Here is a 24977-nt window from a genome sequence, read left to right on the forward strand (position 1 = left end):
TGCACGATGGCGCGAGGTGCGTAAAGATGGCAACGGGTAAAATCCGCACGGATATAAACCTTGTATACCCGTATCCGTGGACAAAAAATCAAACCCACATCCGCGCCGTTACCCACCATGGGTAGAAAATCGTGCCCGTAACCGCTATCTGCGAGCATGACCGTCTGCCCGCATGACAAGGGCTAGGCGAGGCGCACCGAGCGCGGGGCGCACGAGGATGAGGCCATGTACGCCGGCGTGGTGAGCACGGGGCGTCGGTGGAGGACTGGAGGGGGCACGGTGGCGGCTTGCAGGAGGTCCGGAGGGGTTGGTCATGAGTGTAAGCGGGAGTGAGCATGGGCGTCGGAGGAGGCAGCAACAACAAGTCGAAGAAGGGGGCGCGGGGAGCGGCGCGTTGGCCGCAGCTAGTGCCGCCGTGCTAGGCAGCCGGTGCAGCCATGCTAGTGCCGCCGGCCGCAGCTAGTCCACATGTCAGTGGGTCTGGTGGGTTTACGGATTCAGGTATCGATTTGTTAAACCCGTTAGTAGATATCTTGCCATCTTTAGACGTGCGGCGTAGCTTCGGCACCGCCCGCGCTCGATTCTACTGAACCGGACCTTGATTCACCCCAGGGGCGGAGCCAGAAATTTGTTTTTTTTCATTATTAGGGGGCCAACCATACTAATTTATATAAAAATTTAATCAAAATTCAAATTTTCAATGTAAATTTGGGAGCCATAGGGGTGGCCCCTGCCCGCCCCCACCCCCTGTCTACGCCCCTGTTCACCCCTACGGGACCTCGATTAATTTGGTGAAGCTCGAGGTCACAACGGCTCGGTACGGCTCATGTCGACCAGGGTGCAACTCGCCTGCATGGCCGGGGCGGCAGAGCGTCCTCTCACAGGAGCCCCTGCACTCTGGATGTGGCGGAGCTCGCAGCTCACGTCGGCCGTGCCGAGGGTAGGCGGTGGTTAGGCGGTGCAGAGAGGACAATGGTCAGGAGCTTGCCGATGAGGGAATTGGCACGAGGGCGGGTGGGCGCATCGCGTGAGAGGGGGATGGCGAGGCGCAGCCGCTAGCGGGGAAGAGTGGATGCCGAGCGAGATGGAGAGCCGAGCAAGATAGCTAGACTGTTGGATTGCTAATTGACTGCCGTTTTTTTTACCGAGTTCAATAGGTACACATAGTTTTTTGGAGTTGCTCTTACATCACCGCCTTCATGTATAAACTATAAATGACTTTTGAAGTTATTAAAATAGCTTGTCCTGCATTGTTCTTATCGACAAGATTGGAGTGACCTCGATCAGACCAGTGCGGAACCATCACACCGATCTCCGTTCGTCGAGGCATAGAGTAATTGGAATACACATTTATTTGGACTAAGAAAGTTAACCTAAAATTTTGACTTTTGGATGATCACAAAAGTATGATCGAGAAACCCTTTCCAAGAGTGAGTAAGGTGAGCGCACCATATATGTGTCAAAGGCACCGGCAAAAATGTGGCTTCTAGCTTGCCACAACGCTATCCTAGACGTGATGGTATCTTGCTAAAACCAAACAACTAGGATGCCGGCAAAAATGTGACTTCTATATTGCCACAACGTTATCCTAGACGTGATCGTATTTTGCTAAAACCAAACAACTAGGACGATTGGCGTGCCACGCCGCACCGTAGAGGATGTGTGATGTGCTGCTGGTTTCTTTGGTGGGCTTTTGGTTAGCATTGACATGGTCGTTTGGTTCATGTTGGTGTTGCATGGATGATAGATTTCCAGCTAGGGCCATGGTTGATAGTTCTAGGGGTGGCATGATTGACTGTGTGTTTGATTATCAGTATGATCAAGTTGAATGGAAATCAGGCGTTTGAAAGTGCCAGCTATGTTGCCCGGATACGCGGATACGGATATTGGTATGCGATACGGGGATACTCCGATACACCATTTTTCCAAAAACAAGGATACGGGGATACACCAATATATATTAAATAAAAATAAATAAAAGTTTCAGGAATTAGAATGTGAGAAAATAGAAGTTCCAGGGACTATAATGCGTCATAAACTCATATGTTCATATGTTCTATAATTATTAGAAAAGGAAAGGGGCAAAGGAAAAAAGAATTAACCTTATCTTACCTGTTCGTCTGTTCCACGAATGGATGTCGGTCGTCTTCTTCCCCAACCTCCGGCACTCTCTCTCTCTGTAGCAGCCAACTCCGGCGGCCGCGGCTCCTCCTCTCCCTCTCCGGAGGCCGCGGCTCATCCTCTCCCTCTCTAGCGGCCGCGCGGGCCGCGCGAGCCGTGCGAGGCTGCTGCGGGCCTGCGGCTGCGCGAGTGGGGATGAGAGGGTGGCACAGCTGAACGGAGGACCTTTATACGAAGCGATTGAGTGATGTTGTTAGGGTTTGAAGGTATCCACAGGTATCCCACGAGTATCCGATTTATTTTTATTATTTAAAAATACCTAAATAGTCCGATACTTAAGGATACATATCCGGGAGTATCCGTGGAGTACGGGTATCCGATACGGTATCCGATACCGGTACGTGAGTTTTGCGAAGTATCCGCGTATCATAGAGTGCCAGATATCCTGATGCAGATGACATCAAGCATCTATATTATCCCATTTACTTACAAAAGTTCTCAGTGCTTTGCTGCTAGCACCACAAATATTACTCTATACCTTTTAGCTGTGCACTCGTTCACAACTACAGGCACATGCACCGAGTCAAAGCGATAATGGGAAACTAAAATTAGAGAGGAAAATATGCACAACACATCATTATTACCCAGGAGAGCAACTTCAACTTTGGCAATATTTGCAGAACAGAAGAATGGAAAAACACCTATAGTATTACCCAGTGAGGGAGAAGTTAGAATAGATTGTGCTCTCATATTGGCAACAGAGCAACTTCAACTGATTTTCCTCTCATATCCGTTTAAATGCCTACCTTCTGCAGGACACAGATCAATTTAAAAGGAAAACAATCAACAGATCTAAATTTTAAAAATGGAAACATGCATTCATGACGGGCACAATTTGGCAATCAAATCATGAGCACATAGATGGAACTAGGCAGGTTGACGCGCGATGCGCGTCTATTTGAAAGATATTAACTTGAAAAAAATAATGAAACATAAATTTATATTTTGTTGTACTCAATCCAATATTAAATTTAGATATTTTATGTTATCATAATAGTCATCTAAGCACAATATAACTTTTTTTCTTAGAAATCCGTTGACTTTTAGGTGTTAGTAAAAATTGCTGACAGACTGACGTATAAAATTAGTGATGAAAGAATAATTGATCCTATTTTTTGAATTTATGTACGGGAAATAAACTATAAAAAGTATTAGAGCTATCGTAGATGAACGTGGTGTACGAAGTTATTATTTTTATATATAGGAAAAGTTAAATTTATTTTATATTTTTTGTACGAAATCACCATCGATATTTTTTTTCAAAAGATAGAAGCACCTAATAGTACCGTGGGTCCATTAAGTGGGGCACACTAAATGTGCATGGGTCCCAGATGGTGTGAGTCCCCACTAAGTAGTATACAAACAGTATGCTACTGTATGTGAACGCAGTATACAAAATTATATTATTTTTTATATGAAAAATAATTAAATATATTTTATACGCGGACCCAACTGAAGGGCCCCACTTGAATAGTAGGCGGGCCCCACTTGAATAGTAGGCGGGCCCCACCTAAACAGTACACGTGGGCCCAATGAAACAGTATCCGGCCCACGTGGGCCCACTCAAAACAGTATGCGTGGGCCCGATGAACAGTACCCGGGGCCCCACGTGGGGCCAGAACGAACAGCAGCGCGCCGATTCCTGGCACTTTAGTATAGTACTCAATTCTCAAGACCTCTGTTGATATGCGGTAGCAATGAAAACTAATTTAGTGCGTCTGATTTATTGGAATGGGAAATTTGGACATCAATGAGGGCCGTGTTTGGATGAATCCACGGAAACTTTTGCACTAAAAGACGAATATCTGCATGCAGTACAAAATGAAGTTTATTTGCAAAACTTTTTTAGGAATGTGTGTAACTTTTCGAGACGAATCTAATGAGCCAAGTTCCATCATGATTGGCTACAGTGATACTACAGTAACCACGCTCGATCATCCTCTAATCGTGCGGTCAAAGGCCTCATTAGCTAGAGCAACTGCTACAGTACCATAGTTGTGGAGGTAATTTTGTAATTAGACTTTATTTAATACTCCTAATTAGTGGTCAAAGCATCATTTCTCTCTCATCAAAACATTTTCACTCCACAACCAAACATGGCCGAGATAACCCTAGGCACTTAGAGGACATACAGCGGCTGTGGCTTCCGATCCATAGCCTGCCAGGCCTGCACGAGCAGCCTCGCACGTGGTGGATGCCTCTCACGGCGCCACCCCAGGTTGGCCTGCGGCAGCAACGGCGGGTTTGAGCCGAAGCAGCTACCTGGAGGAGGCCAGCAAGAATATTTGTTACTAGCGGATTAGATGTTACCATGTTATAATACTTTTATATCTATACTATAAAGAACTTAAACGAAATATTTTTTTACCAAACAAAGCCTACCCACCCATCTCACAAACCACTAGTTTTAGACTCACACGTAAGCGCAAAGTGATTGTCGAAAGGCCTAGTGAAAGAAAACCACCCTCCCATCAGTTAATTGGGAGGCCGCGCTAATTTTTTTTGACACCACGCCTGACTCTACCCCCTCATTCGTACCCGTCATAGGATTGGTTGGTTTGAATTCTTGCCATAACTAGGCCTACCATCCAATACGCCTCGTCCTCCCTCTACGTCGCCGCCGAACCCGCCTTTCTATTGATTAGTAGGTTCGTGCCAGTGCGTTGCAACAGGTAAAACAAATAGCAACCTAAATCAATCATATTATGCAAAAGAGCTTAATATGTTAGTCTTAACCAATTTATGTGACATAAATTTTGAGGATTCAAATGAAGAAAAAGTAACACCACATTGGAAAGCAGATGACTCCAAAGGGAAGACAAAGAATCAAGAATAGGTTAGCATTTGATATCAATAGGTCTACAGGTGAATACTCTTGTTTCAACATTGACAGTCTCTCTCCAACTAATGAAAAACCAATCTGTGAATAAGTAAAGAGTATCTTCAGCCAGATCACTGGAGCTTGAGAGGACTTTCTTCGTAGCATCGTAAGCTACCTTTCTGACTTCCCAATTTGGATGGCAAGCTAGATATATTAGCACCTGTACCGAATGACAATGAATCAATGCACACTACAGCCATATAGCCGACATATAATGGGCGAATACTTCTCCAGTAGTAAAGTAAATGCATGTATGTATTTATAAGATAAGAAAGTCAAGATTCAACAATTTAGAGCATTTTAGCCCTACCTGTAGCGATGCCTGGATAGAAAAATATTCCTGAGCCCTGCAATACAAAAGATGAATTAAGTAGACAGCATAAAACAAAAGGTACTTGTCTAACACATAAAACCCAGTTTAATGAGGCAAAGGCTAGAGCTAGACCTGAAGAGATGTTCTACAAGAAATGAATGAAGAAGATCCAGGGCAGCTAAGCAATCATCATCTGCTAGTTTGGGAAGCTGCCAGGAGAGAAAAGTGTTAATTAAACCTTATAAAAGCAGGTGCCATAATGTACCAACTCATCAGATTCTAAAAAATAAAGAAAAAGGTCCATGAGATGCTTGAAGTACATCCACTTCGTGTGTCATTTTGCTGGATAACAAACTAATCTTGATGGAAATTCAAATAACAATAGAATTACCAACTGTAAGGAGATCAATGAGGGTTCATTTTGAGCAATCAGTGGCCACAGTTTCTCCAGAACGGTGCCATCTGCATATTCATCAAAACCATATTTATGGAAAAAATGTACTTGCCTAGCTATACAAAACTGCACTCGGATAACACAAGAAATAGTAGAAAACCTGCTTTCGAATCAACAGCAGAAAACCTCAATACTGCAAAGAATGCATAGATGCCATCCAACCGCTGTGTTGCCTTGCTGAAGCCAGTTTTTGACAACTGAATCAAATGATTCAATAAATAAGTAATCTGGAGAACGAGAATTTTATTAATAAATAACAGCCAATGCTTAGTGCCAGCATTTATTATTCGCTCAAACGACTGTTCCTTAGGCAAAGAGGAAAACATGAAGTCAACTAACAATGCAGCATCTGACGGTGACTCTGCATGTAAAACAATGTAATTTTAAAAAAATAATTTCATAATGACCTCCTCAGTAAGAATTGAATAATGAACTGCGATAGTATAAGTTTGAATCACATGAAAAATAGGGACACAATTCACCCGACGCCCAAAAAAATCTGGAATAGTGGCACTTGTGTGAATACATTTGAATGTTTCGGAAACATGACCACTGGCAAAAGTGTGATCTAGAGGAGGGTTCAGTTGGGTGCCCTAATGACATGATAATATATCCCATGATAACATTCACACCACATATATTCCTAAAAGATTATTAAATCTAACGCTACAAGATGCTGGATGCAAAATATTGGGAATTCTCTAGGCATATGGCTAAGCTCTAGAACCAAGTGGTAGTAATTCCCAACCATAGCATATAGCCAGAAAACAATTGACTAAAATCAAATTGTCTTCATCAAGTTTTGACAGTGTCTGCCCTATGATCGAGATGGCTTGCTCATAAGGATTTGGTGTGCTGCTAATGTGATGTAAACTACGTCGATGGAAGGAGAATTTCCCTAATAATGCAAAATAAATCATTAGCAGCTTCTCTGACCTATTCAGTGGACTTGACAATGAAGTTCTGGCGGCTAATGCAGTTCATGATGATCGATGGTCCAGCGGTGCGAGGCCATGCTTGGAACTTGGCGTCCGTGGCTTGCCACCACTCCTTGTCAGAAACAGTCTTGGGAATGCTACCTATTCCAAAGAATGAAGCAAGCTAGATGCGAACTTGCAAGAAGTTAGACACATGCTGGGTAAACAAGCTCGGCAAGACAAGTTTGTGACACTAACCGCCAAATGCTTTCTTGTCGGAAACAAATGTGTCACACAGGTATGCAATGGCAAAGGACCCAGCCAGCGAACCTACAATGTAGCCAGCTGCCATTGCTTCTGCACAAGAATGAATTAAAGTACAAATTAACAAATTTGGCAAATATGCAGAAACCATCCGCGAGATTGAAGGCAGGCCTGAACCTATTCTGGCAAGTCCTTGCCCAACCATAACACTGACACATAACTCAGGAGGCAGATAATTAGATCAAAGTCCTGCAACCTCCAAATTGACAATAATTAATTAAAGGCAAACTCTATGCATGACGCACATGCACAGTGATAACATATCTGTTTTCTCCAGAAAAAACAAAACACTGGTACACAAATTGCTAAGTCAAAAATGTATCCTAATCAGAAGTGACACTATGAACTTTCTTGTCTTAACGTGAAAGAAATATATCCACATTACAATCTCAATCGATAATTATCGGCACCCCAGTAGCACATTTGGGGGTAAATGGAATTGATGGGGTGAACGGAATTGATCCGTCGTGTATGGCATATGGACATCTGACCCTGTACTTCTGGTAGAGGCATAATGATGGGCAACGCATCCTGTTTATTTGATCAGATAAACAAACAGCAAACGGAAATGATCAAACACCCCAAAATCAAAGCTTGAACTCTACAAACGCATCCACAATCTTTCCTCTAGCACCGAATCAACCTGCATAAAAGTGATCTGCAGAACGCAACAAACAGCTAGGGCCTCCTCTCCTCACACAGTCACACCTCAGCGAGACAAAAAAAAAAATCAACATAGGTTCGGAAGTACCGCATCTCCTATCGGTTCTAGAGGTAAAGACAACGAGGTGAGGCGGAAGGAAGGATACCTTAATCTGGATCCAGATCGACGGGTGCTCGGCGCAGACGGAGGCGGCGGGGGAGCCTTCAGAAGTTGTGGGAACGAATTCGGTGACAAGCCTCGAGGATTCGGTGGGATGGCGCGGTGGGGAGGCGAGCGGCCCGAGCATCGGGGCGGAGCAAGGGCGAGGACGACAGCGACGGATTTGCGCGGATCGTCAGGGAGTCGTCGGCTAGGGGGAGACGCGGCGCCGGCTTGAGGGAGGCGGTGACGACGGCGACGGATTGGCGCGGATGTTCAGGGAGTCGCCGGCGATGGCGATGGCGAGGGCGAGGGCGAGGGCGCCGGCTTGAGGGAGGCGGCGACGACGGCGATGGATCGGGGGAGGCGTCGGCGAGGGAGAGGGCGAGGGCGCCGGCTTGAGGGTGGCGGTGACGACGGGGATGGATCATCTCTGAGGAGGAGGACGCAACAGCGGCGGCAAGGGCAATCGCGAGACCGAGGATGACGGCGAGGGCGATGGTTTTTGCGTTCGTCTCGGGGGAGGCGGTGGCGAGTGGTGAGGTCAAGCGGATCGCAAAGAACGCGAGGGCCTGGGATGGGTGCGGGGGGTTGCGAGGGCCTGACGGGATTGAATCGGGAGTTTTTTTTATTTTTTTATTATTTTTTTGGATTTATCAAAAATATATATCAATTTTTTTTTTGCAAAGTTGTCACCATGCCGCCGGTTCATTTGGCGGTAAGGAGATACCGCCAGATGAACCGGCGGTAAGAGCTGTGTGCCCCCGGCTGACAGCCTATCGCCGTTTGAACCGGCGGTAGCAGGCCAGGCCAGCGGACCGTGGTGGGCCGGGAACTTACCGCCAGTTGAACCGGCGGTAGGTGGCTCTTACCACCAGATGAGCCGGCGGTAACTACCTACCGCCGGACCAACCGGCGGTAAGAGCCCCCACTTAATCCCCGCCCGGCTCCTCAAGCGCCGCCGCCCACCCGCTCCGTCCCCCGCGCCGCCGCCGCCCGCGCTCGCTCTCCCGCGCCGCCGCCTACTCCGCCGCCCGCGTCGCGCCTGGTCAGGGCCGCGCCCCCGCTGGAGCGCGGTGGCCTGCGCCCGGCCCCCGCGCGCCGTGGGTTGGCCGGCCGGCGCTTCCCCGGCCGAGCGGTCGCCACCCTTTGCTCGCGCTCGCGCGTCCGGCCGTGCGCGCTGTCAGGTATATTTTACGATTTAGTTTTGTTAAAAATAATTAGTATATTAGTATTAGTAATATTAGTGATTTAGATATAGTTTTAGATGTAGAAATAGTTCTAATAAATATTAGTGATTTAGAAATAATTATTTTAATATAAAATCATAGAACAGGAAATTGAAAATATTAGTTTACATACGAATATAATTTCATATATAAATATTAATGAGTTCAAACAGACATATTAGTCTCATAAAAATATTATTAATTGATATTATATTACATAGAAAATCTACGAATATATGTCAGTAATAGAAATTGTAGAGAAATAATTAAGATAGATGTAAAAATAGGAGAAATATTTATTAGCATTGATTAAATTCTAAGGACGAGTAATTATTGTCGTAAATATTGGCAGGCATGTAAGATGATTTGTATTTTCAATTGTTCTATGGGTCAGGAGAAGTTAGATATGGTCCTGAAGGAGTAGATTTGTCAGAGTTTAGCTCGATCACAAAAAAGTACCCCGAGATAGAGAGAGGACTTGAATTTCAATATCCAATTGGTTATTTAAAACTTTCGGTCTTAGTCGAGATGAACATGAGATCTCTGTCATGACAGTGGTCAGTCGAAGGGAACCAGTATTTTGGGAGCTATTGCCGCTTGAAGGGACGCAAAACTGGAGGAACTATGTCAATATAAGTAGTAGCCGAGGCTTACCGCTTGTGTTGTTTGTTCAAGCATTCGAGAAGATTAGTTTTAGAACTGAAGCAGGCGGGGATCATGAAGGGCAGGGAGATATAGTACCGGAAAAAACCGAGACGATGCATGAACCTCATGAAGAAGGTGGTGAACTCGAGATTTTAGAAGATGATAGACATGCTGCACACGAACCTCGTCAAGCAACTGGTCAGGCTGATGAAGGGGAAAATATTCCAAAGATAGTTGAAGAGTTTCAGAGAGAGGGTGAACAACAGCAAAATGCAATGAATGATGACTCCTCGGATGATGATGATGATGACGACGAAGATTATCATGTCCCACACAACTGGTCCGGGTATGATTTTTCAAAATTAAGTGTAAATGAAGGCGAAGCGGTCCCTTGGGAGTACAGGCAAAATGAGGTATGCATCGGTTCGGTGTATGCCAACAGTGACAACATGTAGGAAGCTATAAACCGTTGGTCGACTCTCTCTTTGCAAAGACAGTTCAAAGTTGTCAAGAGCAATCCGAGAACATATGACGTGCGTTGTGTGAGAAGCGAATGTCTTTTTAGGGTGTATGTTTCTATGGGCAAGTGGCATGATTTCTGGGAGGTCAAAAAATTTGTGGAGCACACATGCCTACTTGAGCAATTAGAACCACAGCACCGCAACCTCAGTGCAGGTTTCATAGCTAACTACATGTACCCTTTGATCGTGGACAATCCTAGTTATGAACCTAAGTCAATCATTTGTGCTGTTGAGGAGGAGTTTAAATATAAAATTAGCTACAGCAAAGCTTACAGAGCGAAACAGAAAGCGCTGCAGATGAGGTGGGGGACGTATGAAGCTTCGTATCACAGTATGCCGGCATTGCTGCACACTATATGTCTTAGAAATCATGGTAGCTACTACGACTTGAAAACGTATCCATGTGACCAGAAGCCTGGAAAGCAGGTACTCCAACGGTCGTTCTTGGCCTTGGGCGCTTGCATTGAGGCGTTTCCGCACTACCGGCCAGTCATTGTCATAGATGGGACATTTTTGACAGGAAGGTATAAAGATACAATACTCACAGCTGCTGCAGCTGATGGTAACAGACAATTGTTGCTTTTGGCAATTGCCTTGTGGAGAAAGAATTTGGGGATACTTGGTATTTGTTTTTGCAGAGGGTGAAGCAGATGATTGTCAAAGATGTAGAGAACGTGTGTTTGATTCATGATCGGCACAAGGGTATATTACAAGCAATCGATGACATACAGAATGGTTCTACTGAGCGTAGTAGGACTGCACTTTGGCCGGACCTAAAGAGTAGGTGGTGCATGAGGCATATGGGGGCAAACTTTCATAGCCAGTTCAAGAACAAAACTGTCGTGGGATTTCTAGGGTACCCACAGCCGGGTGGCGGAACGCACCCGCCTATTCCCAGAGAGGGAGTGCTCGGGGAGGTACTAGGCGATTGGGCTGATCTAGCTCTGAGGTAAGCACACAAGAACACACGATCTAGAGTGGTTCGGGCCGCCGGAGCGTAATACCCTACATCCACTGGGAGAAGTTTTGATCTCTGTTGTGTATGAGTCTATCCTCTGCCGGGCCTTGGCTCTCACCCAGCTTGAGTCTTCCTTCTAGCGGGCACCCCCTTTTATAGACCAAGGGGGCGGATACATAGGCCGTTGGGGCCCCGACAGGTGGGCCCAACGTGACTGCGTAGCATACTACGCAGAGTATTTAGATGGGTACAGTGGTTACGGATCTTTCCTCCGATACGCCCCCACGCCCTGCTAGCGCTACAGTGGTCTTCTCTTGTCCCGTCACCAAGGTGTCCGTTGGGGGAGCGTAGCTTGCGGCGTAGCCTGTGGAGGCCATTATGTAGGCGTCATAATGGGTGAAGCCGAGCCGTCATATCCATCTGTTATGGCAGACTTGGCAGGCGCGGCGTGGGCGGCGCCAGCAGCTCCGCTATCTTGGTAATACGCGATCAATAGTGCCCCCTGGTATAGAAGATCAAGAATCGCCTCGGCTTCTACTGCCTCAATGCGGGCGTCCACCTACCACAATAAATGCAGTGGTGGGTGAGGCTTAGTATGGAGACCAAGCGGCCTTGTATACGTGTCCGTGCTTGTAGACACGTGTCGGCTCCGGACCACCCCGAGGCGGGGTGTCGAGTCCTTCCCTTGGAGAGGGGTCCGGTTACTATACAGGGGGTCCCGGACCCCATGGGGGGTCCGGACCCCTTCGGGAGGTCCGGAGCTTCCGGCCGTTCGGGCTGAGCGCCAGCTTTTCCCGGAACACGTGGCGCTCCCGGACCTTTCCCAACCAGGGGACGGGTCCGGGACCGCTGTTGGGTGAGCAGGGCTCCGGACCGCAAGGGTCCGGCTGCTGGACGTAGTTAAAGATAACTACAAGGTTCTTGCCTAGACGCAGCAAGAGGGGTTACCCCAGTCCTGGGGTACCGACAAAAACCCTTATGAAGCTATTCAAGCGGTTATGCAGCCAGAATCAGCAAAGGAAATTCAGAATCTGTTTACCATAGTTGCAACGGGTTCTGCCATGCCACTGCATGACTGCTGTGTGTTTCATTAACGTTGTATTATGATATAATTCATATGGTTTATATTGTGACGATTAGGCCGGTGCCGTGTAGTGTTCCGGGCGATGGGATGTGTCGGGACAGTGCAATAATCATGAGTAGGTCGATGCAGTGACAGTACAACGATTAGGTTAGTGCGATAGTACGCTTGATGGGATACCAGTGAGCGCTGTGGAGCGTGGAAGTGCTGAAGTCATGAGCAGTGAGACGTCGTGTCGTTGTTTAAAGTGGGATGAGTGAGCGGTGTTGAGCGTGCGAGGGTAGAAGTCAGGAACGAGAGATCGTGTCCGTGTTTAAAGTGGTAGCAGTGAGCGCTGTGGAGCGTGCGAGTACCAAATGCGTTGTGTTCCGAACATATCTCGTGATTACGAGACTTTTGGCCAGAGGTATTGGTGTTGCAAGAATATCGAGGAAGTCCAAAAAAGAGGTGCAACACCACAGATATAGATTAATTTGTAAATATGCTTTTATTATTTTTAATAATTTTGAATCGTTTCTTGTTTGCAAAAGTACGCTGGTGATGACACGCATACTCATTGGTGTCATTTCCATGAGTGGATTGACACATGGATCACTCGTCGTGATCAGCAATATATGGAGTGGTTGAAGAAGGTGAATGAAGATTTACGCAAATGCGAGCGTGCAAAAGCAGACATGGCAGGACGTGATAAGGGTACTGCCCGTGAATGATTGATGTTGTACTGCTCCGTCTGAATAAATAATGTAACATTTGTTCGAATTACATAAGGCATGTTCGGTTTAGTCTTGGACCTCGTTACCGTAGCTTGCAACAGGTCCTGACATGCCATGTCATGTGTTATGTGTGTTGAATTGTGTGGACCACTATTTTATTTGTGTTCAATGTATGAACGATGATTGTTTTGTTTGTTTTTATTGTGTGTACTGGACGATATATGCCCATGGAATTGTCATCACGTCGATCTGAAAAGTTTATTTGTAGAGCAATGCTTCTGAAAAATCTAGTTATAGCTCATGTTTTATGAAATGTGTACTTGTAGTAGAAAGTACACAATGTAGATTAATTAGACATTGAAATTACAAAAACAATTGCACTGGCATGTACATGGAACACGCTAACGTCGTGTTCCATCTAGACGTAACATGCCTTAGGGAATATGAAATTCGAACATTACATGATAGTCATCTACTGAGTGCACCGAGGATACTTCCCCTTCCTAATAGCCTCGGGCCCTGCCTCCTTCGCAAGGCGGGCCCTCTCTCGCTTCCTCTCCCTATCAGCTTCACGCTCCTCCGCCTGCCGACGTTCCACATCTGCGAACCTCTTCTAGATCTCTTCTTTATCTTTCTTGCGTTTCTCCTCCATTTTTTCCTCTTGCAGCATTCGCTGCCACCTTTCCGTAGCCCACCTTGCTTCGCGCTCAACGTGTTCCTTAGCTTCGGTCGATTGCTCCGTGTCCAACTACTGTATGAAATCACAAAGAGGTGGTGGACTCTATTTCCAAGCCGAGTTAGAATTAACTTACTGAACTCTGAAGGCGCAAACTAGATAGTGCGAGGTGATAACTTTGGTTTGTCCTTGTCGTAGCGCTTTGGCGGTTCGTACTCGTAGTTCTCACACATGAAGAACCTCCTGCCGAAGTCATCGCCCAAAACTTTGGACTCCATCAGCTTGCACAACGAACCGCAGAAGCACATTGGAACCTGCACTCCTTGAGGCACGGGTTCTCTAATCTTGTTCCACGGAATGTAGGTAGAACCAGAGAAAGACATGGTGGTAGTGCGGGAATGGCTAATGACTTCGTATGAGATGGGGCGATGTCCTATTTATAGATGGAGCTATTTAGTCTATAGGTATGGTTCACGCATGTCTATCGCCGTTTCAAACGGCGGTAGGTCCTCTCACATTTTTAATTATAGTGGGGGTGCAGAAGAATCTGATGCAAGGTGACAGGACATCGAAATCGTAATTGAAACTCATGAATATCTCATAAAATATATTTTCACATTCTATTAGAGTTAAATCTAATTTGTATTAATTTTTTTAAAAATATTTCCCTAACCTCCGCTATCTCTATTATTTTCTGAAATATCTCTAAACGTAAAGAAAATAATTACAGTACAAATAGCCTATAAAATAATTAAACAATTAATTACAGCACTGAGAGCATATAAAATTAAAAAAATGTGGGAATACCTACCGCCGTTTCAAACGGCGATAGGACACTGGGGCGTCTACAATCCAGCTACAGCCGGTTATAGCCGCGCTGTAGCCCAGTGGTAGCAGCTACCGCCAGTTCATCCAGCGGTAGGTAGCTACCGCCGGATGAAACGACGGTATGTTTCATAGGCTGTGGGCCAAGGAACTTAACCGGCGGTACCTTCCTTCCGCCGGATGAACTGGCAGCTGGATGACATATTTGCAAAATAAAAATTACGACATATATTTTTGACAAATAAAAAATAATAATATAAAAATAAAAAAATTCTTGAATCGGGGGCGCGGGGTAGGGGCGGCGTACGACGCACCAAAGATGACGAAGGGAAAAAAAGTGACCTTTAGTCTCTTTTTAGCAGTAGAGATAGAGAAGAGATAGGGATATGCTTATAAATGAAACTAGGTGAATATTCGTGTGTTGCTACGGGAAAAAAATATTTTCTATAATCAAACACATCAACGACCGAGATAACTATAAATGCTCAAACATACTTTAGACGCAATATATAAAACATTAACCAGAGACGAAATAAGATTGCTTGAACACAGTAAAATTGTTGCAGCTAAAAATAATGTTTAGATCGATGCATCTTAATTAGCAACAACACCGATCTCATAAATACATATAATTTGAACAACCCTACGTATGATATAATTTTCACAAACATGATCGAACCATTTCTCAGGCATTAAGGTTCACAGTCAGGCACGATTGTTTTGACAGCATAACCTATCTTAAAAAGTTCACTGCACCAGATCACCTAAACAATATGAGCACATCACACTACCACAGCATGCAAAAATTTACCCCTTAACCTGCATGGGTGTAGACAGGGGCGGAGCCTCTTAGAGGCGAAACTGGGCTCCGGCCCCCCTTGCCTCCGTGAATTTCTGAAGGAGCCCATCTTCTATCCAGCCCAAATCGTCCAACACAGCAGGTCAGCATGACAGTAAGACGCAATTCTCTGCGACATCGTCATATCCGGCTGTCTTGTGCGTCCGCGAGCGGCGAGTTGACGAGTCGGTGCCTCAGCAGGTGACCGGCGGGGTCTGGACGGCCGAGCGTCGACCAACAGCTAGCGTCAGCTCCGTCCCCCACACAACAGTCCTCTACTCCTTTGCATCTTTCCTTTGCAAATTACCCCTCCCCCCTATGTTTTGGTTCTAGCTCCGCCACTGGGTGTAGACAATACCATGAGCAGCACGATCATACGCGAATCTGTCCTAGGTGCGGATGTAATCCACAAGCACATGGTGCTTGCCCCTCACACTAAACGACCATTTCACAGACCTCGCACACCCTTCAGCGTGGCTGAGAAGCTGGCTGGTGCTCCACCTGTTGAGCTATTTTTGCAAAACCAGCACCTCCAAATGGATCTGTCATAGGGGTAGCGAAGGGAAAGGACCATGGACGATCAGCATGGCGGCTATCGCTTTCTCCTTCTCATTGATCTCAGCTTCATCCACATCTCTGTCGTCATCGTCATTGCTGTCATCCCCATCCTGTCCACCTGCAACAGCCAACACTTTCCCCTGAGCAACAGCTTGACCATCTGCATCAGCATGAACCCGGGCCTCATCTCAGCAGCCCGTTTAGCCACTGGAGGAGCCACCAGCAGGTCATCAGCACACGCAACAACTGAGACAACATCTTGAACAATGGCTGCATACGTCAACACTGATGACGATTAAATTATGGTCTTAGAATTAAACAGCCCAATCACGTTAATACTACCCTAAGATGACACATGATAAGACTCACTACTACAAAAACGTTGATTTGTCCCGGTTGGGAAACCGCTGTTGTCCCGGTTTCCCAACCGGGAACGCCTGTCCGGGACAAAAGGGGGTGCCCTTTTGTCCCGAGTGTGGCAACCGGGACAAAAGGTGCAGCCAGCGCCACGTGGGCGCTGGCTGCACCTTTTGTCCCGGTTGGTGTTACCAACCGGGACAAAAGGTCTCTTTTTTTTTCATGTTTTTCTTTTCTCAATTCTTTTTCTATTTCAATTATACTTTTGCATTTCAATTAAACTTATGTATTGGAATTCAGTGTGTATGATCTCCACTAATATATACATATATATATAGTTACTTATATAATATTTGTCCTAGATAGTTTTCATATATAAATTAATTCACTTATATATATATATGTATACACATATCTATACATGTGAATTCCTTTACATATGAAAATGTCTAGGACCAATATTATATAAATATATATATATACACATATATATTATTGGAGTGCTTATATATATAATACATACATACTCCATCATATTTGCATAGGTATATTCGTTCTTAATTACATAGTAGAATTCGCCTTTTGGAAATTTAATACATACATACATACTCATAAATAGAAATTTAATACATAGACACACATATATATTTACATAGTTATATTCGTTCTTAATTACATATATACGCGTATATTGTCATATTTACTGTGATTGTCAATATTAGATATTCCATCATAGTAGAATTCGCCTTTTGGATCGAGGACTTGCTCAACAATAAATCCGGAGAATTGTTCTTGAATCGCCATAACCTTTTCCTCCGGTATGAGTTTATCGCGCATCTCCCCGACCTATGGAAAAAGGGGATAATTAATTTCGACTAATTAAAATACGAGTTCAAATATTAACAAGTTTTTTTACTTACTTCCTCCTCCCAATCTGTCCAGCCCTTTGGAGGACCTACCAGACCATGAATGTTCTCGCATACATAGTATGCGCACAATACAGTGCCTGGTTTCTGCCTCATACACTTTAAGAGAGAAGAAATTATCAGGTATTTACATGAATATATAATAAAACTAATGAATCGTGCAATGAATCATCCAAGCGCGTACCGGAAAATCTGTCTTGATCTTCAATTCCTTGTCAAATTTGCCTGGATGATTTTTAGCGAATTCTTTCCAAACCCTGTGCATGATTAGAACAATTATAGTCAAGTAACAAAGTGATTCAAATTATCGGTCATGGACGGAGTAGTGGTAGAATTACTTTTTCATCATGTTAAGAAGATTTTCGTATTGTTCTGGAGGTCTCCTCAATGAGTCCATAACCACGAGTAGGCTCTTCTCGGGAATTATGACAATTAAGACAAAGTGTTCACTGCAAGATTATACGGAGGCAGTTCTTGGTTCATTAAGGTTTAAACAATTCGATTATAGAATAGAAAGAGTTAGACGGAAGGAATCACTCACGCAAAGTTGTAAGGAAACAATATCATTTGCTTGTTGTGATGAACGCTTATGTACTTGAACAAGTTTTGGAATATGTCATCGGGATTGTCCCGTAGAAGCCTCCAATTACAAGTAATTGGGTCGATGAAGCCGAGGTGAGAGTATCCCTTTCTTCTGCAAGTATGTATCTCCATTCTACATGATACCGAATAAATCAAGAGATCAGTATGTTGAGATCATGCAAAACAATACGTAAGGAGAGTAAAATACTTACAGAACCCACAAGCCGACCATAGAGATGTCGAGGGCCTCCTGATGGAATAGTTGGTAAATTTCTTCCCAGTTTATCCATATAATGGCCTCCCCCCGTAAGAAATCGTCATCTTTAATCTTTGCGCCCTGCATGAAGATGCAATCGGCCATCGCACGCATGTAGTGCTGGTGCAGCTTATACATTTGCGTTGGAAGCACAGACACTACTTCGGGGGGTACAAGAGTTTTGCCGATCTCAAACGTCCATTTGACGACCACATCGGCCTTTGGAATATCTTCTCCCCCTGCAATCTGAGCGGCCGTCAGGTTTGATTCTTTCAGAAATGTAACAAAGTCTTGTTCTTGCGTCGTCTGTCCCACTACGAGAGGCTCTATTGATTGTTTCTTTTGGGCTCCGAGCTGTGGAACGTCGGACGACGACGACTTTGATTGTCTCTTCTTTTTCTCAGTAGTTTTGATAATTGTGCGTTCGTAGTCTGAAGGGGGGGTCTTTCGGAATGAATTTTCTCTTATTTGCTTCGCACATTCCCTTAAAAAATTTCAAATCTATCGGATTTATCACTTTCTCGGGCTCCGGCTTCGGCTTCGGCTTCGGCTTGAAGTGCTCTTTAACTCTTTCTTGAGTTATCCGATCGCATTCTTCAAGGCTCATGTCCCAGGGTTTAATAGGAGCCTCCTTGGTTTTCTTCTTCTTTTCCTTCTTCTTTGGAGGCTCCCTAGCCGGTGCAGCTACCTTCTTTGCCGACGGCCGTTTCTGCTTCTTTGCCGGCGGCGGAGGGGGTGACCATGGAGGCGACGGTGACGCTTGAGTGTTCATCGGCGCATGAGATGATGGTGATGGAGAATGTGCCGGTGAACCTTGCCGAGACAGTGCTGCCCTTGGGGAGTTTTGCGGAGATGCCGGTCTTGGAGAGGCATGCTGAGATGCCGGTCTTGGTGTTTGATCATCCGACTTTAGGACAATATAGCGCTTATCCCGATGTAGCCATGAATGGCTTCTGCTAGTGTCCTCTCCCCATCGCCTCCAGGAATATCAAGCTCGAGCGTCTCCCAACCCTGGCACACCTGCTCCACGCCAACTCTTGTGTATCTAGGCGGAATTTGCTGCCCGTGGTACACGTCGCCTGGTTCGGTTGGCATGGCGGTACCGTACGCAACAGTGAACATTAAGTTCTTAACGGCAGTCTGCAGGTCACAAGGTGTCCGGTGGGTGATCTCATCCACTGGAAATCGCTGCGGGGCCGTCGCTTCAACTGCGGCCTGGATCCCCGTGGGCTCGGCAGCGGCGACGTCTGTGGAAGCGCAGCTGCTTTTCCGCTGAGACAGGTGATCGGCTGCGACACTAGGCTCTGGAGGCAACGTTTGCGCTTGCTGTTGCTGGCTCATTGCTACGGCCACTTGGCGTTGAACCTCTTCCTCCAGTCTTTGATCGTGTGACATGAGCCGTTCCTCTAGCCTTCGCAGGTGCTCCCGCTCATCATTCTTTCTTCTTTGCCGGCTTCTATATGAATCAATGTAATCCCTGAACCCATACTTCCACGGAACCACGCCTTTGCCTCTTGTGCGGCCCGGATGCTCTGGATTCCCAAGGGCGTAAGTCAGCTCGTCCCTCTCTCTATCCGGCTGGAATGTTCCCTCGGCTGCTGCTTGTATGGCCTCCTGTAGTCTCTGGGCTGCTCGCTGGATGTTTGGCCCATAGATGCAGTCACCAGTCAATGGGTCCAAGCTTCCCCCGTGACCATAAAACCAGGTCCTTGACCTTTCAGGCCAGTTCATGGTCGCAGGTCGGATGCCTCTGTCAAGCAGATCCTGCTCCATCTTCTCCCATTTGGGTACTGCAAGCTTGTAGCCTCCTTGGCCTAGAGTGTGATGGTACACTTTCTTCGAGGCGTTGTCTTTGGCCTTCTGCACCTTCTGAAGCCCAAGCTCTGAAGACTTGTATTCCACAAATGCATCCCAGTGACCCCTGAGCTTTTCGAGCTCGCCGGTAAATACGGGTGTGGTCCCGGTCTTGATATATTTCTTTGTCAAAATTTTCTTGAATGATCGCAGTTGTTCGGCCATCTTACTCAGGGTCCAGCGCTTGCATATCTCTTCGGATTCAGCTGGAACCGTGAAGTTTTTCTTAAGCTCCCGCCAGCACCATTCTTTTTCTCTTTCGGGTACCGCATCCCGTTCCTCGCTTGGATTGGAAGCTTTCCAGAGCCTAAAGCTGATCGGGATGTGGTCCCTGACAATACATCCGGATTGTCTTATGAATTTTTTGGCGGCAGCTTCTGGAGCGATCGGTTCGCCATCTGGACCAACTTCCGTTATAATGAACCGCCCTTCCAGTTTTTTTGTTGGGCCTCGCTTCGTCTTTTTCTGCTGCGACGATGATCCAGACGGCTATAAAAAAACATTCATAGTATTCATATAGATTCAGATGAAAATATGATTGTCACTACAAATAAGTATAGTTTTGATATGTACATTAGCACTTTGTTCAGCAGCAGCGTCATCCTGAATAGATGGTGCCTCAATTCCATCACCGGACATATTCAAATATATGTTGGTATTGCTGCCATCATCAGCTTGTTCAGCGACATCTCCTTGACCTTCGCCAATCATATTCAACAGGAACTGTTCGTCTTCCGCGTCTGTGTGTCGCGGGTCCATCGTAACTAAAATATGAATACAAATAAAACCCTTAAAAATTATCTAAATAATCCACTCCAGAAATTTGCGGCTAGGGATAGGCGGAGGGCCGAGGGCCGAAGGCGAAGGGCTCAAAGCCGAGGGCCGGAGGCGCACTGGGGCGAACGCGGAGCCGGGGGGGACGTGGGCTCAGGGCGAGCTATGAGCAGAGACGGAGAGAATGATTCTTTTGCATTTGGGGCTTCCTTGCTAGGCTTTATTGAATTGGGTCCATAAGTTGTATATGATACTCTCTCCATGTCAAAATAAGTATAGTTTTTTGCATCCAAATTTTGTCCCACAAAGAATGTAGTTTTAGCTTGTAATGAGATTCATCTAATTAAAGCAATACTAATTATACCAAGAAAGCATTGCATAGAAGAACGTATAGAGCGAATCAAATATTCAGTAGATATTATTTTGGCACACTTGAATGATATATTGTTTCGATTGCTTCTTGTCTCTACCAGTTTCAACAGGGAGCATTGAGTGTGCTTTTTCTACCTTGAAGATCATCAAAATAGGACTGCGCAATACCAATATGATGAAAGACGAATTAACAGCTCTCAAGGGATTGGATCCTAAGGACTGTTAACAATAGATGGAGAGCCTACAAATCTAAGTTGAAGAAACAGTATTTCAATCGTGAAGACAGGTCTATAGATGAAATCATAAAAGGGAAACCACCAACTGTAAATGAACATCAATGGAGAGCTCTTGTTGGATTTTGGTGCCAGGAATCACATAATAAGGTGATATCAGTTTACAGAACAATAATATCAAATTCCAAAGCGACATAAAAAATAGTGCTTAATGACTCTTCTATCTTTGCAGAAACTATGTGCCACGAACTCCCGATCTGTAAAAGAATAGAAGAATACCCACACAACAGGGCGGCGGCGCGGCGGCGTGCAGTGGAGGCCGCCGACGAGGGCGTGCGCGCGGAGTGGAGGCCGGGGGCGGCGAAGACGAGGGCGGCAGACGTCAATGGCGGCGGCGCTCGCAGGGACGACGGCGCTCGGTGACGTGGGCTCGCGCGGCGGGGCTCTGGGCGGCGACGTCGACGGCGGCGGTGCTCGGGGAGCTCGAGCGGTGGGGGGAGCAGGGGAACGGACGGCGGGAGGGAGGAAGGGCGAAGGAGGGAGGAAGCTAGGAAATATATGGGGGGGGGGGGCCTTTTGTCCCGGGTGAAGCCACCACCCGGGACAAAAGGACCTTTTGTCCCGGGTGGTGGCTTCACCCGGGACAAAAGGCCCCCCCTTTTGTCCCGGGTGAAACCACCACCCGGGACAAAAGGACCTTTTGTCCCGGGTGGTGGATTCACCCGGGACAAAAGGGGTTTTTGGGCGGGCCGGGAAAATTCCCAGCCCGCGGCCCACCTTTAGTCCCGGGTGGATCTACCACCCGGGACAAAAGGGGCCCGTTTTCCCTCGTTCCCGCCTAATGTTATGTTTGTTTTTGTTTCTTTTAACTTCTCTTTTAAAATTGGCTTTCATTTGTTAATTCAGTTAATAAAATTATGATTCCAAAAATTATGGAACAAAATTTCTTATCTCTATATAAACTTGATACACGCAACAAAAATAATTAATTTTCATTCAAGTGATTGGGTCAATGAAATATCTAACTTTTTTGAAATCATATTTGTTATTTTGACCATGCAAAAATATATTAGGTGAATTTTTTTTTCAAACTGTTGCTTTTCGATAGAAAGTGGATTCTATCACGATATTAACGTTTAAAAAGTGAATTTTAGATAAAATTAAGCAATTTCATGATATTAATGAGTAGTGTGTGAGTTTGAGAGATAGTGTGTGTTAGTGAGATTGTGTGTGTTAGTGAGAGAGTATAGTGTGTTAATGTGAATGTAATTTCATGAAATAAATAAAATTAGTTGAGTAATCCATTATTGAATGAAAATTATAATTGAGTCTAGTAATTAAGTGAAAAATATATAAAATAATATAAATAACACATAAAATATAATTGTACAGTACATATATAATAAAAGTATTCGAATTGCGATTATGTTTTTATACAATAATATAAAATGATTCAAGTACATGAAGGATTAGCGGTAACAGACTTTCTCTTCACAAATGTCCCTTGATTATGATCACGGCGCAAGTATGGAGCATCATCATTGGCTAGCAGGATGCATGGATCTGCATTTACTTCGAAAGGTGGAATGGCAACAAAATTATTATATTCTTCTGAAAAGTCTGTCTTGTCCTCCACTCCAACGATGTTTCTCTTTCCTGATAGAACTATGTGTCGCTTAGGCTCATCCTTTTGCTTGTTGATCCCCTTCTTTGGCTTGTTGGACATGTCCTTAATGTAGAAAACCTGAGCGACATCCTGGGCTAGGACAAATGGCTCGTCTCTATACCCAAGATTGTTGAGATCAACTATTGTCATCCCATACTCATCTTTTGTTACCCCTCCTCCAGATAGCTTAACCCATTGGCAACGAAATAGAGGCACCTTGAAATTGGGACCGTAATCCAGCTCCCATATCTCTTCAATGTAGCCGTAATATGTGTCTTTTTTTCCATTATTGTCCGTGGCATCCATACGAACACCGCTGTTTTGGTTGGTACTCTTTTTATCTTGGGCTATCATATAAAATGTGTTTCCATTTATCTCGTACCCTTGGTATGTTAAGATATTCCAAGATGGTCCCGTAGCCAATAAGAACAGTTGTTCACTTATATCCATGTTATGCATTAGATGCTTCCGCAACCAGCTACAAAAAGTGTTCATGTGCTCACGTGTAATCCATGCCTCAGACTTTTCCGGGAAATTGGAGAGCAGAATTTTCTTGTGTTCCTCGATATATGGGTCAACCAAGGATGATTGTTGAAGAACCGTATAATGCGCTTTCTTGAATGAGAAATCATCTGTGCAGACATAAGATTTCTTTCCTAATGTACCCTTTCCAGTTAGTCTCCCCTCATATCGCGATTCAGGGACTCCAATCAGTTTAAGGTCATCAATAAAGTCAACACAAAAGTCAATGACCTCCTCAGTTCCGTAGGCACTGGCGATGCTTCCTTCTGGACGAGCTCTATTACGAACACATTTCTTGAGTACCCCCATGAACCTTTCGAATGGGAACATGTTGTGTAGAAATACTGGTCCGAGAATATCAATCTCTTTGATAAGGTGCACTAGAAGATGTGTCATGATGTTGAAGAAAGATGGTGGAAATATCAGCTCAAAGCCAACAAGACATTGCACCACATCGTTTTGCAGCTTTATCAAATTCTCCGGGTCAATTATCTTCTGAGAAACTGCGTTGAGGAAGGCACATATCTTCACGATGGTTAACCGGACGTTATCAGGCAGAATCCCCCGCAGCACAACCGGAAGAAGTTCGGTCATAAGCACATGGCAGTCATGGGACTTGAGATTTGTAAATTTCTTCTCTGCCAAATTTAAGATTCCTTTTATATTGGATGAGTATCCAGATGGAACCTTTATACTGCTCAAGCAGTCAAACATGGTTTCTTTCTCTTCCTTGCTAAGAGTATAGCTGGCAGGACTTAAGTATTGTCGTCCATTATCTCGCTGTTGTGGATGTAAGGCATCTCGTTCTTCCATACGTTGCAATTCTTGACGTGCTTCTACTGTATCTTTTGTCTTTCCGTACACTCCCAAGAATGCTATCAGGTTGACGCAAAAATTCTTCGTGAGGTGCATCACATCAATTGCATGACGAACATCTAAGACTTCCCAATATGGTAGCTCCCAAAATATAGATTTCTTCTTCCACATGGGCGCCATTCCGTTTTCGTTCGGAACAGGTTGGCTACCAGATCCCTTTCCAAAAACAACTTCTAGATCTTTTACCATATTGAAGACGTCTTTACCACTACGGTGCATCGGTTTTGTTCGGTGGTCCGCTTGGCCTTTGAAATGCTTGCCCTTCTTTCGTACCGCATGCCTGATGGGAAGAAACCTACGATGACCCATGTATACAACCTTCTTACAGTGAGTCAACCATATATTATCGGTATCATCTAAACAGTGTGTGCATGCTTTGTATCCCTTGTTCGAATGTCCTGACAAGTTACTAAGAGCAGGCCAGTCATTGATCGTTACGAACAGCAATGCTCGTAGGTTGAAGTTTTCCTGTTTGTATTCATCCCACATCCGTACACCTTCATCGCCCCAGAGCAATAAGAGTTCTTCGACCAATGGTCTTAGGTACACATCAATGTCATTTCCGGGCTGCTTTGGACCCGAGATAAGCACTGGCATCATGATGAACTTTCGTTTCATGCAGAGGCATGGTGGAAGATTGTAC

General features: G+C 45.2%; 1 protein-coding gene across 7 annotated transcripts; it reads right to left on the bottom strand.

Moving 5' to 3' along the window:
• Positions 1-4884: 4884 nt before the first annotated feature.
• Positions 4885-8484, bottom strand: LOC120651557. Of its 7 annotated transcripts, none has more exons than XR_005666225.1 (8): positions 7188-7873; positions 7005-7103; positions 6766-6930; positions 5930-6056; positions 5767-5837; positions 5508-5584; positions 5373-5409; positions 4885-5222 (listed from the first exon to the last, which is right to left on the bottom strand). XR_005666225.1 is itself a non-coding variant. In XM_039929079.1 (8 exons), exons 2-3 carry the CDS (start codon positions 7096-7098, stop codon positions 6766-6768), a joined length of 237 nt encoding a protein of 78 aa, XP_039785013.1. In that variant the 5' UTR covers positions 7099-7103; positions 7880-8481; the 3' UTR covers positions 4885-5222; positions 5373-5409; positions 5508-5584; positions 5767-5837; positions 5930-6026. The 7 variants fall into 7 exon arrangements, 5 of the variants coding, with proteins under 5 accessions (XP_039785013.1, XP_039785012.1, XP_039785009.1 ...); XM_039929079.1 differs by lacking the exon at positions 7188-7873 and adding an exon at positions 7880-8481 and having other exon boundaries at positions 5930-6026; positions 6766-6908; XM_039929078.1 differs by having other exon boundaries at positions 5930-6026; positions 6766-6908.
• Between the last annotated feature and the right edge of the window lie 16493 nt (positions 8485-24977).

Source organism: Panicum virgatum, chromosome 9K (genome assembly GCF_016808335.1).
Source record: "Panicum virgatum strain AP13 chromosome 9K, P.virgatum_v5, whole genome shotgun sequence".
NCBI lineage: Eukaryota > Viridiplantae > Streptophyta > Magnoliopsida > Poales > Poaceae > Panicum > Panicum virgatum.